Genomic DNA, 15,527 nt, shown 5'->3' on the forward strand with positions numbered 1-15,527 from the left:
GTTATTTCACCCAAAAATGAAAATTTTGTCATTTATTACTCACCCTCATGCCATTCCACACCCGTAAGACCTTCGTTAATCTTCGGAACACAAATTAAAATTTTTTTGTTGAAATCTGATGGCTCCGTGTGAGGCCTGCATAGGGAACAATGACATTTCCTCTCTCAAGATCCATAAAGGTACTAAAAACATATTTAAATCAGTTCATGTGAGTACAGTGGTTCAATATTAATATTATAAAGTGACAAAAATATTTTTGGTGCACCAAAACAAAATAAAAATTATATAGTTATGGCCGATTTCAAAACACTGCTTCAGGAAGCTTCAGAGCATAATGAATAGGTGTGTCGAATCAGCTGTTCGGAGCGCCAAAGTCACGTGATTTCAGCAGTTTGGTGGTTTGACATGCAATCCGAATCATGATTCGATACGTTGATTCATAATGCTCCGAAGCTTCCTGAAGCAGTGTTTTGAAATCGGTCATCACTAAATAAGTCATTATTTAGTTTTTTTGGCGCACCAAAAATATTCTCGTCTCTTTATAATATTAATATTGAACCACTGTACTCACATGAACTGATTTAAATATGTTTTTAGTACATTAATGGATCTTGAGAGAGGAAGTGTCATGGCTGGCTATGGAGGCCTCACGGAGCCATCTTAATTGGTGTTCTGAAGATCAGTGAAGATCTTATGGGTGTGGAACGGCATGAGGATGAGTAATAAATGACAGAATTTTCCTTTTTGGGTGAACTAACCCTTTAAAGCAAGGTCAATTGTTGGACATAGCGCATTGATTGTTCAATGCTATCACTGTGTAAATAATGTAGATGTTTGAAGATGCATATAACGTTCAGAGTGAAGGTGACATGAGGACGTACCAAGTTCAAACTGATCTGAGCTGTTGTTACACGTCTGTCGGACCTCCTCACTGTCCCACCCGAGAGGATACAGAGCACATCCTGAACCGATGAGCAGACCTGCAGAAACACACACATCAAGACATGAATGACGTTACTCATGTATAATAGAATAAACACATGCACACAATTATTAGTGGCGTTTGCTAAGGATAAGATTTGCTAAGTTTGCTATGATTTTTCAAAGTTCCAGCCCTAAGTACTATACTTCAATCTCACAGTTTGTACAAGACATGAATGATAGCTCAAATCAAGTGGCCTGTGATATTAATTTAGTAAGTGATTAGACTTAAAAAAAAAAAATCCCATAGACTTAATGTAAGCAACCTCCTAGTACTACTCCGAACACCTAAATTAAAGCAATAAGCCCCACGAAGCCGTGGTTTACAGTGAATTTATAACTGCTAAGAGGCATTGTTAGACACGATGCGGAGCGGAAACCCCCGTAGCTGTTATAAATTTACTATAAACTACGGCTTTACAGGACTTATTGCTTTTATAAAACGGTTACCACACAATACAAATATAATAGCAACAGAAGTTACATTTATTATGCCATTAGATGGCCTCAAAGATTGTCTTTATGAGGGAGTTACTCAGTCACAAAGACTTTTATATTGATACTTGTTGTGAACATGGAACAAGACGCAAATGACAAATGCTTTGACTAGTGCTGTCAGTGTCAACAGGGCAAGGAAAACCCCATTAAAAGATTAAAAGGACAAAATCGCAGCGGACATTCAAATGGATTTTTTTATTATGAACATAGGACTGACCTGAAGGAAAATGCTAAATTTGAATGCAGGTAAAACACTCGGTCACTCGATATCTCTCTCACAATACTCTTCTACATAATGCAGTAAGCTTCAGTGAACAAAATCAATAGAGAACAAACATATGTTTACGTTGCTAAGAGTGGTTGCTAAGACAGACGCAGTAACATACACATTTCAGTGGCGCAGCAATACTTATGTAATGCGGTCAAGCTGTGTGTTTACAACGGCTTTGAACGCGGCTCAACCAATCAGAATCAAGGGCTGGATCTATCTGTTCTATAAAAGCAGTTTACTAATGGTAACTTATTGTAAAGTGTTATAAAATATCTAAATATTATAATTGTTACAGTGTAGCAGGACTGGAAACATAACAGCTTTACTAAAACATGTAAAGACAATGATGACTGACTGAAACACATATACTCTGGGTAACAAGGGGCTTGACAAGGCACAGTTGATAGAAATGAATCACTAAAGTAACAAATGAGGGTAACTATGGAAACAAAGTGAAACAGGAACTAAAAACAAGAAGTGAACACAGAAAACAATGTGAAACACTTCAAAATAAAAGTCCATAACAAAAACCATGGAACAAAACCAGTGAACATATTATAATGATAAGACAGAAACTGCCTTTAATCCAAAAATGAGGTCAGTAATATAATCAAAGGCTGGAATACACTACACTACTTTTGCTCAGATTTTTGTCCTGATTTTCAGTCTAGACAAGTCGACAATAGTTGCCGAAAATCTGTGCCAGTCTGCAGATTTTGGACAGTCAGAGCTGACAGATTTCACAGAATATCATATAGTGTATTAGGGGCACAGACTCTAATAAAGTTCCATTATTTGCAAATGTAAAGGCCCTTTCACACCAAAACTAAAATGAATACGCCTCAGGCTGAAGAACATGCAAATCGACCCCTGTACAGAAGAGGGCACAGCTCAAACAAAACTTTCAGCTGTGCTGCCATTCTGGATTACAGGAGAATAAGTCACAGGAGAAGAAAGTTCAACACTCTTACTTTAGCAATAAAAAAAAAATAAAGTAATTATTGCTTATTTGTATGGTTGAACTGGATCATCAAAGGTCAGCAGCAAAGACACTAGAACAATAACAATCGATAACAAAATTTACACAGCACCTCTGAACATATGATTTCTCTCAACATGGGGACAGGAGAGCTGTCAGTAAATAAATGAGAAAAAGTAACTTGCATTACTTATTTGAAAAAAGTAACTAATGTTACTGAAAAAAGTAATCCACTTACATAACTTGCATTAGTTGTAATGCGTCACACACAACACTGACGTGTCGCTACTGAAACTGAAGCGGATCTCGATCTACCAGTGTTGCCATAAAATACAATACAATAAAAATGCAATAACAGAACAAAAGTAAATTAACAGAACCTGCTTGGGCTGGGCGATATGTCAAAAATGGAATCTCTATAATTTTTGCCCATATTGATCGATAACGATATATATTTCGATATATAAACTGTTAATGCTTCCAGCTTTAAAAGAGTATCTCAACTATGACTGAAGCTACAAAAATTTGAGGGTTCATTAATTACACTTTAAAGTATAGTTTATTAAAGTTTAGTTTATTAGTATAGTTTATTAAAAAAAAAGACAGATTACACATTCGGCCTTAAAAAATTAAGACATCTTAAGGCCTTTGCACATGGAGTACGAAATTCGCATGCGAAACTTTCGCACGTTAAAAAATAAATTCGACCTCACGTTATGTCAGTCATGTTTGCACATTGTCTCCAAAACTTTCATCCGTCATAAAAATATTCAGTTAGAATGTCGTGAATTGATGTGAATGTTAAAAGCTGCATACTGATTGGCTGTTGTTGCATATTTCTGCTGTATGATTGGCTCTTAAATTAATCCATATCTAGTAAAAATGCCTAGAGCTTATTATCGTTATCGACATATACTTTATCGTGATTCGATTTGATATCATTTATTGGCACAGCCCTAGAACTCGCATAACAAATTGGCCTCCATACTTGACCCAACAGCACAGATAAGCAACTGACTGCACCACTCACTTCTAACATACATTGTAATCTGTACAGTCCATACTGACTGTGTCTACCCACCCAAGACACATCCAAATGCGTTTTTATTTTGTTTTGCAACAACTACTTGCTTGTTGTGCTTGGAACAATTTTAAAGTCTGGTAGTATGTGATCCTTATTTGTTTAGAATATGATGCCCAGTTTTTCTCTGTAACCAAAGTCGACAAGTGTATGATGTACGGAAGAGGATTAGGGCCAAGCAATAATAAAAAAATAAAACCATCTCGAGATTAAAGTTGTTAAATTTTGAGAATAAACTCATTAAATTACGAGAAAAAACTCATTAAATTTTGAGAAAAGTCGAGATAAAATGTTGAGAAAAATGTTAAATTTCGAGAAAAAAGTTGAGATAAAATATTGAGAATAAACTCATTAAATTATGAGAATAAAGACATTAAATTACGAGAAAAGTCGTTAAATTATGAGAACAAATTCATAATTTAACTAATTTATTCTCGTAATTTAACGACTTTTTTCTTGTAATTTAATGACTTTATTCTCAACATTTTATCTCGACTTTTTTCTCAAAATGTAACACGTTTTTTCTCGTAATTTAACGAGTTTATTCTCAACATTCTATCTCGACTTTTTTCTCGAAATTTAACAAATTTTTTCTCGTAATTTAACAAGTTTATTCTCAACATTTTATCTCGACTTTTTTCTCAAAATTTAACATGTTTTTTCGCTAAATTTAACAACTTTAATCTCGAGATTATTTTTTTATTATTACTTGGCCCAAATCCTCTTCCGTAATGATGCCTAGTGTTTTAAAATCAGTTTTTTTTTTGTTTTTTTTTTTAATTGTGTAGTGTATTCTAGCCTTTAGAGACCAAGAAAAAAACAAATCATCCTAAAAGTATTGTATAATCAAAAATGGACCGGGATCAGTTGAATCCCTGCTGAAACTAGCGGGCCGAGGCCTGTTCCCCAGTGCCACAGGAAGATAGTGCTGCTTTTCTGAAATTTCATGAGCTGGGGTCTTGACACAGAGTCCCCCTGAATCCAGCAGCTCTGTCTCTGGACAGATACCGGCCCGCAGGTCTTCTGCTAAGGGGCTTTTCTATCACATTAGCTTAATCCTTTCCAATTCTCCCCTCACATGCCTATCAGTTTTAGTGGGGCTGAAGAGAGAGAGAGCGAGAGAGAGGGGCACTTTGAGGCACAATGATTAACCCCTGTCACACCGCACAAACTTACTGCGGTGGGCTGAGATAGCAGACAGGAATTCATCTATACGCTGCTGTACACAGTTTGAGCGAGGTGAGAGATGTCCTTACACACACACAAACATAAGCACACAGATAATCAAATTCTCTGCTGCTTGTTTTTAATCCCTCCAGAATGTATATTAAGATATCATCACAATGTGTATGTACATTTGGCAGTGCAAATTATTAATGTCTCATTGATGTCAGTGTTTTTTAAGGGCAAGCTCTAAATGAAACTATTTCACACCCTCAAAAATGCATAACTGTATCTAGTTGCTAGATAAAAGATGACAGCTTCTTATACATTGGTTTAATCTCAAAGCAGTTTCATAGGGCTTGTGATGCCTTTGTAGATGTAGTAGACCTTCTGATCCACAATATTTTACATATTATTAAATTTTTACTTTATATAGCTTCTACTTTTGATGAATGATACATCAAATCACACGGGTAGAAACTTGAGAAGAGTGATGAAATGGCAATACAGAATATATATATAGCAATCAAAGTCACTATTAACTTAGTATCATTGACATACTATTATAGCTTTTATTTTTTATTACATTTTAGATAGATTTAGTCATTTTTTTGTTTATGTTATATGTCTATATAGTTTTTATTAATTTTATTTCAATTTTAGATTTTAGTACATCACATTTTAGTTAATAGTTTATGCTTTTTTCAATTAGTGTTTATTGTATTTCAAGTAAAAAAATGTTTTTGACATTTACACCTGTTCACATTATGAATGCTCTTCTAAAAGGTGTGTGTCATCCTGTGTCAAACAGATACAGTTCCTTCATAGATTTACATAAATACATTTTTTTTATGTATTTCAATGACCAATAAAGTTTTGGTTATGTGGCTATGCATAACAGAAAGCTTACCAACAACTAGTGAAACAGAAGTGTTCTTCCCTATTGTGACATATATCCAAGTGAAACAAGACAAGAATAAATCTGGGGCGGGACTTGATTTTGTCCTTTGAGAATTGATTGGATGGTTGTGGTTTGCTATTGGTCGATCTCATGTGAGTGACAGGTTGTCCCGCCCCCACAGCAGTAAACACATCATTAGAGAAGAGATGAGCTAAAAGAGGGAGGGGAAGTTATTTTGATTAAAGATTATGAGGCACATGAAAAAAAAAAACAACTAATGATATGCACAGATAAATCATTTATAATAACTGCAATATTCTATAAAAAAAAAAAAAAAAGTAAGAAGCATCCATTTTGATTTCACTGTAACTTTAAGAACAAATGATGTAACCAAACAGCAAACTAACTAGTAGAACATAGGTTTGATTCCAGTGAATGCATAAACTAATCAAATGTATACCTTGAATGAAATGTAGTTTTTTTTTTTTTTTAGGATAAAATTGTCTGCCAAATATGTATCTGTAACCCTGTTCACAAGAACACTGAGACTTGGGCTGTATGCATGTCACATAACCACTCAGTCCACATTAGTAATAACCAACAACAGCAAAGAGCATGAGTTTAACATCAGAAAGTACCACTTAGATTTCAGAACATGAAAAAAATCGAGTGTTCATCATGCAAAATCATCCAAAAGAAAGTCAAGCATCTAGATTTTAAATTTAGTGCGACTAAAACTTTTAGCGCTGCTGAAATCTCTATTTGAAAAGTTTGCATTTATATAATCTTTGCTGCGGCAGAGGCACAAATGTGTTTGCCAGCAGCCCATGTTGTGACGCTAATGTATTCCTGCTGAATATTAAACAAAATCATAAATTCTCTTTCAAGTCGTCAGTAATGTCAAGAGATAAAGAGGCGTGTAATCAGCTTGAAATGCCCCACAGCACTCAAAAGTAAAAACAAAAGGGGTACAGCCTCCACCATCCTAAAAAATTAAAGGAATGCAGCATGAGGGATTTTTTTTGGTCTTCATTAATCATAAAGTGGGTGTTGTCCTCATTTTAGCACTGAGAAACATAACACTAATACAGCTAATTATAAAACTGTGTTTCTGTTATCCATCCTTCATTTAGTTATGGACATTTTACTTTTATCTGTTAGTAGCATAGGTCAAAAAGTGAGCGAAAAATCCAATTATTATGCTTGCCGATTCATTTTGTATATTCACTTGGGAAAAAATTAAAATAAACCAGTTTTATGAAACAGAAGGTAAAGGAAAACAGGAGGTGCAGAACAACTAAAGACTGTTCTTCTCATCTTCTGCTGTAGCAGGATGACAAGGAGAAATGGAGAGACGGTTGCATTGCCTGTTGATCAAAGTGTTGCTCCTGTCTTTTATCTTTTCATTTTCTTCCCGTTGTTCACACACTTTGTTCAGTCAGGAAGATTCTTCCATTGCAAAAAACGTTAATGATGCATATTACTTATTGATTCAAATATGGACGTGTGACAAATAATGATGCGTACTCTCCACGGGAGCAGGAGGTGAGGCAACATGGATCTGAGATGGGAAACCACAAGAAATAGCTTTCAATAAAACTTGGTTGCCTATGCAGGCTGTTTTTTTTTTTTTTCTTTCTTTTTTAAGTCGGTGCTTCCTGACTAGAGAAAACACAAACAGGCTGTTGTCTTCATTTTTACCAAATAGGTAGGAAAACTTCAACACCCATAATGCACTGGGCATGTTGCTGTCCGAGGCCACTCCCACCAGTCTGCTTTGGATACGCTTACCGAAGTCAAATACTGCCTTGCTTTAGTAGGAAATACTTCTTAGCAAACTTTTAGTCATAATGGTATCGACTTGAATCGTTCTCGGTGCAAGATTTCAAAGAGTAAACGTTTAGTGGGAGTGAGTTACTTTCGGTTTCCAGTGAACGATCCATCGTGTTGTAGGCAGTGGCTAAAAGCTGCAAAGAATCGCAAATACAGAGGGAACGTTGCGACAGAAAATCTGTTGTAGTCAACATTTCAAACTGAATGACCTAAAAATAAACTAAAATTAAGAAATTATTTTAGCAGTTTTAGCACTAAAAATACTAACTGGAAATAAATTAAAACTAAAACTATAATACATTAGGTGCAATATGTAAAATTTTTGTAATAAAATATCCAAAAATCACTAGGCCAGTGTTATACATTTTGTTCACTTGAGTAATTACAATATTCCAAATGTTTCCAACTATTTGTAAATCATGAGAAAATTGCAATTTTAACCAAGGCTCCGGGACGTGTGAGGAGTCGCCTATCAATTGCATCATACCCGCATTACCCTCAGTTTCCGGTTTTATTTTGTAGAAACCATGGAAACACCAAAGACGCTTTAAAATATTACTAGTTTTAATAGACAAGGGATCAACTGTTTTGATATATTTATAGACAGAAAACTAATTATTGTTATATTGCTCAACACATTTAGTCTCATTGTTTAAATCTAATTTTCTTGCTTTTTTAACGAGTACCATGCTTTACCATGCCTCAGAGAAAATTGTTTTATTTTGTCAAGTAGCTAACATAGCATAATCAGAGGCAGCTCTATTTTTAGTAACAGTAATACAGCATTTTCTCCATCATACAATACATTTTAAAATGCACTTATACTTGGCAGTCATCAAGCTACGCCTTTGTTTTGAATAGGCCTCTAGCGACCTCTAGCAGACAAAATTATTACATATTGTACCTTTAAATTTAAATAGTAATATTTAAAAAAAAATAAAAAACAGCAAAAGCAAATGACAAACTTAGAAAAGAGTAAACTAAAATAATATATTGACATTTTGAGGCTTCTTACTAAAAATCTAGATGGTAGCTGCTTTCAAAATGCTTTTGTTTAAAACAAGACAAGATGCAATACAATGCAAATGATGTCCACAATAAACATCCAACCAGAGCATGGACCAGTGAAGGGGCGAGCTACCCAGCATGACACCTCAGAAACAAGCCTGTTCTGAAATCCTGTCACTCGTCAAAAAACTTTTCTAACTAAAATTAAAGAGTTGTAAGGAAGAAATCACTTATTGATTGTCGCTTTATTGTGTATATTGGCTAAGACGAGCTGAGTTTGGAGTCTTGATCTTAAAAACTTCTGGTCTGGATCTTGGACTTCGGTCTATAAATGTCTTTGGTATTGGTCTGAATCCTTGATGGTCAATTCTTGATTCAAGTCACCTATCTGTAAAGCAACCAGCAGGACACCTCATCTGAATTAAATAACTAAAGAGACAGTCTTCCCCCAAGGCATGGGTTAAAAGTAGCGCCGACCACATGCAGTCTGTCGTTTTTCATCTTTATTTGATTGCATTTCATTAAGTGTTGTTTCCAGAAGTTTAATCCTATCCTCCACACTTCTTATGTGGGTTATTGAAAGACTGAGATGGGTAGAGAAGGGACAGAGGGTGGGTGGAGATTACCAAGAATGGAAACAGCAACTTTATTGATGTGCCAAGAAACCACAGGGAGGTGGAGGATCTGAGCACCAGCTATCAGAAGCTCTTGTTCAATGGCCTCCGAAGTTGCTCTCGAAAAACTGGGCTATGATCTGTCTGTTTTGTGTCTTGTCTTTCGGTTTCCTGTTTCATTAAACTTCGTGACCTCTTTACGTCTGTTTTTCGACTTCAATGATGGGCGCAAACAAAAGCTCTGCGAGTGCATCGATGATTCACTTCACGCCAGTGTCCCAGATGTGCCTGCAATTACTTGTTAGAGGTGAAAAGCAGTGCATTCTAAACCAGCGTAAATGTGCTCTAATGAATTCCGTCTATTTCAGAGAGGTTTTGACATGCAATAAGCGGTGGTTTTTAGAAGCATGGGAAGGAAAATGAGTTACTATGGAAATCCACAGCTCTGTTTCAGTGACTTAAGTAGCGGATGGCAGGTGTGAAGGTGTAATTTTTTTAAAACACTTGTTACACTTTATTGTGCACTTGTACCAATGAACAATCTCTCCATGTCTGGCACCATACTGTGACAGAATGTCTTTGTAGTTTTATGATATTGCATTACAGAAACAGAATACTGAGGTATAAACCAGCAAAACAAGTCGCTCTGTCATACTTGATTCTGATTAGTCAAATATTTTGGTATAGTAACTGCTAAACTATGTAACTGACTGCTGTACCAATCAGTCAACAGTCCAATTTCCTTGAACAATAGCAAACCACAACCATCAAATCAATTCTCAAAGGACAAAATCAAGTCTCGTCCTACATTTTCTAGCTGTGCTAGTTTCATGTCTCTCAGTTTACATTAATATTTAATTTCAATTTATTTCTTTTATAGGTAACCATGTAATAAGCTGGACAATGTACAGTCAGATATTATTGCCATTTCTTTGAAAAGCGGTATAAGGCCAGACTATTTTTTTCAATAGTAAAATGGCAAACGGCAGCACTGCAACGAGGTAGTGTGGTGAGTGTCTATTTCAAGATGAGCACTTGCCATTTGTTTCTGGACCTCAAGAGTTGTGGAAAATGAGAGAGCTGTGATTTACCCAAAGTTGAACATTCTTTGTTCAACTTTGGGTAAATCACAGCTTTCATCACTGTCACTTTATACCCAGTTGTCCAATCACAGTGGAGGAGGGGCGGGACAAATACCACACTGATCAACCGCCACATCTTGCTAGGACAACGGCAACAGATGACAACAACATGCAACAGAACAAAAGCATTTAAATCAAATACTTTACATTGTATTGATTTTTTTTATATTCAGAAACAAACTATTTGCGAAATCAGATACTAGTAACAGTATTAGCATTTGCTAAAGATGCTTTGGTGGACACACAGGCTTATAGCAAGATATTAGCCAGCTAATACTGGCATGTATCATTGAAACAAGTTGGCATGGCAACCAGTAGATTGGGATTGTTGACAACACTCTGAACAGGTGGATGTGGGCGAGATGATATGAAAAAGATTTTTGCAACTGGCATCCACCCATGTGTCAAAGGTCAATGCAAACAATCCCTGACTATCCATCCCAAATCTCTGACTATCTCTCACCTTTTATTAAGATCAGATGCCTGCATTTGAGAAGACATCGATCGCTGAGAGTGTAAAACCAGTCCATTACAGGCTGCCATTAGTGTTGTCCATTAAAGAAGCACTCAATATCCGCCCCTGAGTGGGTCATAATGAGTCTACAGTTAATGTGTGCGCACGCTCTGTGATTATCTCTCTAAGTGCCATTCATTCAGTCTGGCCTGAAAGCTACCCTACCTCTTACATGCCTAGAAGTAATTAAAGATTAAATCACATGATCATATAATACCAAACAGCAGGGTTTAAGGATTTAAGATGTAAATGTGAAAAGCACACACCCTAGTTGCCATTGGTTGAATTTAGAGGTGAGAGATACACTGACAGTTGATACACATTTTTGATTGATTTGACTTAATTACCTAATTAACTTATAATCTTGATTAACCATGCATTTATATCTAATAATCATAATATAGTCACAAACATTTCTAGTATGCCATGAAAGGCTACTGTACATTCAAAATGTTAAATTGATTGGGCAAGGAAATAACTGAAACTGTAACATATTCACTTAAGCAAGTCAAATTTGAGAACCCAAGTCCAGTTTCAATTAATAAAAAGAGACAGAAAAAAAATCAAAACTATCAAGACTTAAATTAGACTTGAAATAGATTTGACTTGAATTAGGCTTGACTTGACTTCAATTAGACACAACTTAAAATAACTAACTAACCTTAATTAGTCTTAACTTAAATTAGACTTGACTTAAATTACACATGACTTAAATTAGACATAACTTAAAATAGACTTGACCTAAATTAGTCTTGATTTAAAAAAGACATAACTTGACTTGACTTCAATTAGACATGACTTGACTTAAATTAGACACAACTTAAAATAGAATTGACCTAAATTAGTCTTAACTTAAAGTAGACTTGACCTAAATCACACATGACTTAAATTAGACATGACTTGACTTAAATTAGACATGACTTAAAATAGACTTGACCTAATTAGTTTTGATTTAAAAAATACATAACTTGACTTAAATTACACATGACTTAAATTAGAAATGACTTAAAACAGACTTGACCTAATTAGTCTTGATTTAAAAAGGACATAACTTGACTTAAATTACACATGACGACTTCAATTACACAACTTAAATTAGACATAACTTGACTTAAATTAGACATGACTTAAAATAGACTTGACCTAATTAGTTTTTGATTTAAACATAACTTGACTTAAAAAAATCATAACTTGACTTAAATTGCACATGACTTGACCTAAATTAGACATGACTTGATTTAAATTAGACATAACTTGCCTTAAAAAAGACATAACTTGACTTAAATTACAAATGACTTGACTTAAATTACACATGACTTGATTTAAATTGGACGACTTGACTTAACTTAAACATGACTTGACTTCAGTTAGAACTGACCTAAATTAGTCTTGACTTAAATTAGACTTGGCTTGAATTAGACTTAACTTAAATTAGACATGACTAGTTCTTAAGACGCAGTCTTTACATAGTGTCTAAGTTTGTGCAACTGGCCCCAGAGTGTAAAGGATGATGATTTTGAATCATAATGACCATAATGTATTATTAAAGCTAAGATAGAAATAGTTGTTTTTAATTTGTTTCATGTTTTTCTCACTATATGGTAAAAGTCCCATATTACCACTGGTGTTATTTCATAGTTTCAATAATGACTGCAATATTAATCTAAAGTGAAGAATTCACTTTTAACTAGTACAGCCCACACCCAGTTGGCACAGAAAGCTCTCGGATGGAAAGCAACTAAAAGCAGCCAAATGCAGTGTGAGACATCATTTGCCTATAAATGTATTAGGGAGTTTTTATTCTCATGGTATTTTCATGAGAGTTCATGAGTTTAAATTGTGTGTAATTTCCTCCAAAATCATTTTCCACATTAACAACGCACAGTAACTTTCACTTCCAAATGCCTTGGCCTATGGCCTATGGCCTATGTTTATCCATGTAATAAAGGTTGAAAGGTGAGTTCTTAATCCAGCCATCAGAGGTTTACGTTCACTGCTGAAATCCTCTTTGGAGAGAGAACACGGCTTTTTCTTTCATCCGTCTGCCAGTGTGCTGTCTCGGGATCACTTGTACCTTTTGTCATCCTTTCCTAGTCCTCTTCAATGGCGCCTCAGGAATTCTGCACCCCTGCTCTCTGGCCCACACAATACCATTCACGTTTAGCATTCAAAAGGGCAGAAAGGAGAGGGCAGGGCGAAAAGAAATAAGCCCAGTTGAGTTTTAGGGAGCCAGCAGAATGAGAGCCGTGAATAGGTCACGTCGGAGACGGTTTTAAAGGGCTGCTGTCAGAGGCTTTGAAAGAATGAGGAGTGCAGTTAAAAAAAACGGCCCACCGAGGGCTGAGGGCAGCGCGGTAACTGTCGAGGTGAATGAACCATCAGGACGGGACCTGCCTCTCCCTCAGACACTTTCACAGGGGACGAAGACTGATGGAAGGAGAAAAGAATGGCCAAATGGGAGCAGAGGAAAAGAATACAAGAGGAAGTACAAGGACCAACTGACAGAAAAAGACACATTGAGATGAATGTGAAAAACCAACAAAAGCCAAGTAGTTACACAAAATAAGGCATACATTTTATATAAATATATAATAATTAACATAATGTTTGATATTTCAAATAGGATTTACTTTTTTATTATACATTTAAATATTATATATTATTAATAGAGCAGCCATTTTAATGTTTTAAATTAGTGTGGTTAAAAAAAAAAATTATATTTAAATATACAATTATATTTAGAATTATGCCGCTTGACTCGTACATTAATTTGTCAATAAGAAATTATCCTATAGTCAAAAATGATATTAAATTATATGGAAATTATATAAAAACACTTCTAAAGACTGAATGCTTTCTTCTGCCAAAATGTTTTAATTAAATCTGTATATGTAATGCATTTATTACTAATTTAATTAGCTTCTATATATAATTTAGATATTTAATTTTTCATTAATTATTATTTAAGTGTTTATTATTATTATTGAGATATTATTAATTTTTTATTAATGTTTTGAAGTAGTTTAATATTATTTTTATTATTAGTGTTATTTTTATATGTTCTGCTTTCATTTTTAATTTAGTCAAAGATTTAGTCATTTTGTTCTGTATTTTGTCACTATACATTTTTTAAATATGTCTATATCGTTTTTATTCATTTTTATTTCAGTTTTAGTTTTAGTAGTTTAGTACTTCAAATTAAACTAATAGAAAATTAAAAGTATAAAATAAGTAAGCATGATGAATCTATTAATATTGATTAAAGATAAATAAATGACAATATAATATGAATAATAAATGTAATATCATGTAATAAATCTATTTAGTTAGTTACTATAAATAACTTGCTTCTATTAATGATTTATATTATATATAATTTATAGTAATATAATATAATAATTTATAGTTAATAAATAATTTATAGAATTTTAGTATTAATAATTTTTTAATCTCTCTATATATAAATTATTCATATTATATTCATATCTATCTATCTATCTATCTATCTATCTATCTATCTATCTATCTATCTATCTATCTATATATATATATATATATATATATATATATATATATATATATTTATTTTTATGTTAAAAATATATATATATGTAAGCATGATGAATCGCAAACGGTTATTTCTGAGGTATATTGATGTTGTTCAAATGAAGTATTGTGGCTGCCACCCAATTAAAGCTGTCGAAGAAGTTTTACCTCAGGTTACCGCACCCCAGATATTAAGATCCTGTTCATACCTGCAAACTATATTATCATTAATTTTGCAATTTTAAAGAAACCATTAAAACACATTAGACAAAAATCTTGTATAATGTGAACATCTTTAGACTATTCGAATCGTATTGTCCCAGAGTAGCCCATCTTCTTTGTTAGGTTTATTGTATTGCGTTTCTTTATTGCAAAGTGCTTTGATATTCCCCTGCTGTTCCTGTAACATTTCAATTTCTTCTACAGTCCAAATAAATATCAGAGTAGAATTTTTGAAGTCGCTTTATGCTACAGTGAGTTTATTATTAGAGAAAGCTTTCCCATAATCCTGTGAGACAGCGCTATGGATTCATCTAGGGTCACTGAAAGGATGTATTCCACAGCTCGGAGTGGGAGGGGATGGAGGTGGGCGACTTCGGTGGGAAAGTTTGGATCTGGAGTCCAGCAAGTGGAGGCTTGAGCGATTAAGTGTTGAAGACTGGATAGTTAAAACTCTTATGCCATTAGATGGCTGAACTTGAGAGGATCAGATATGTTATAATTCTGATTATATCTTCTGTGTGAAGCAGTCTGGGAATGTAGCGCTGGCTTTAGGGCATTAGAGGGAGATTTGAGGCAAGTCAAAAGTCAAATCACTATAAATAAACCATTGTTTTTCATTAGTGTCATCTTCATCAGTTCACACATACAAGGAAAGTTCTGCTGTATGAAAGAGAGAGATGGCTGTCAGCCCATGAGAATTGCTCTGAGGAACTACAAGGTCAGGTCAGACTGCATTAATCTCAGCAGGCACTGACCCAATGAGGACAGAGGTC

General features: G+C 34.5%; 1 protein-coding gene across 1 annotated transcript in view; it reads right to left on the reverse strand.

Moving 5' to 3' along the window:
* Positions 1 to 15,527, reverse strand: part of LOC137005097 (lipoma HMGIC fusion partner-like) — a 111,197-nt gene that overhangs the window by 10,415 nt on the left and 85,255 nt on the right. The window contains exon 3 of the mRNA XM_067365878.1: positions 882 to 980. Within this exon, the coding sequence (XP_067221979.1) occupies positions 882 to 980 (99 nt within the window). The remainder of the gene's footprint in view (positions 1 to 881; positions 981 to 15,527) is intronic.

Source organism: Chanodichthys erythropterus, chromosome 17, assembly GCF_024489055.1.
Source record: "Chanodichthys erythropterus isolate Z2021 chromosome 17, ASM2448905v1, whole genome shotgun sequence".
NCBI lineage: Eukaryota > Metazoa > Chordata > Actinopteri > Cypriniformes > Xenocyprididae > Chanodichthys > Chanodichthys erythropterus.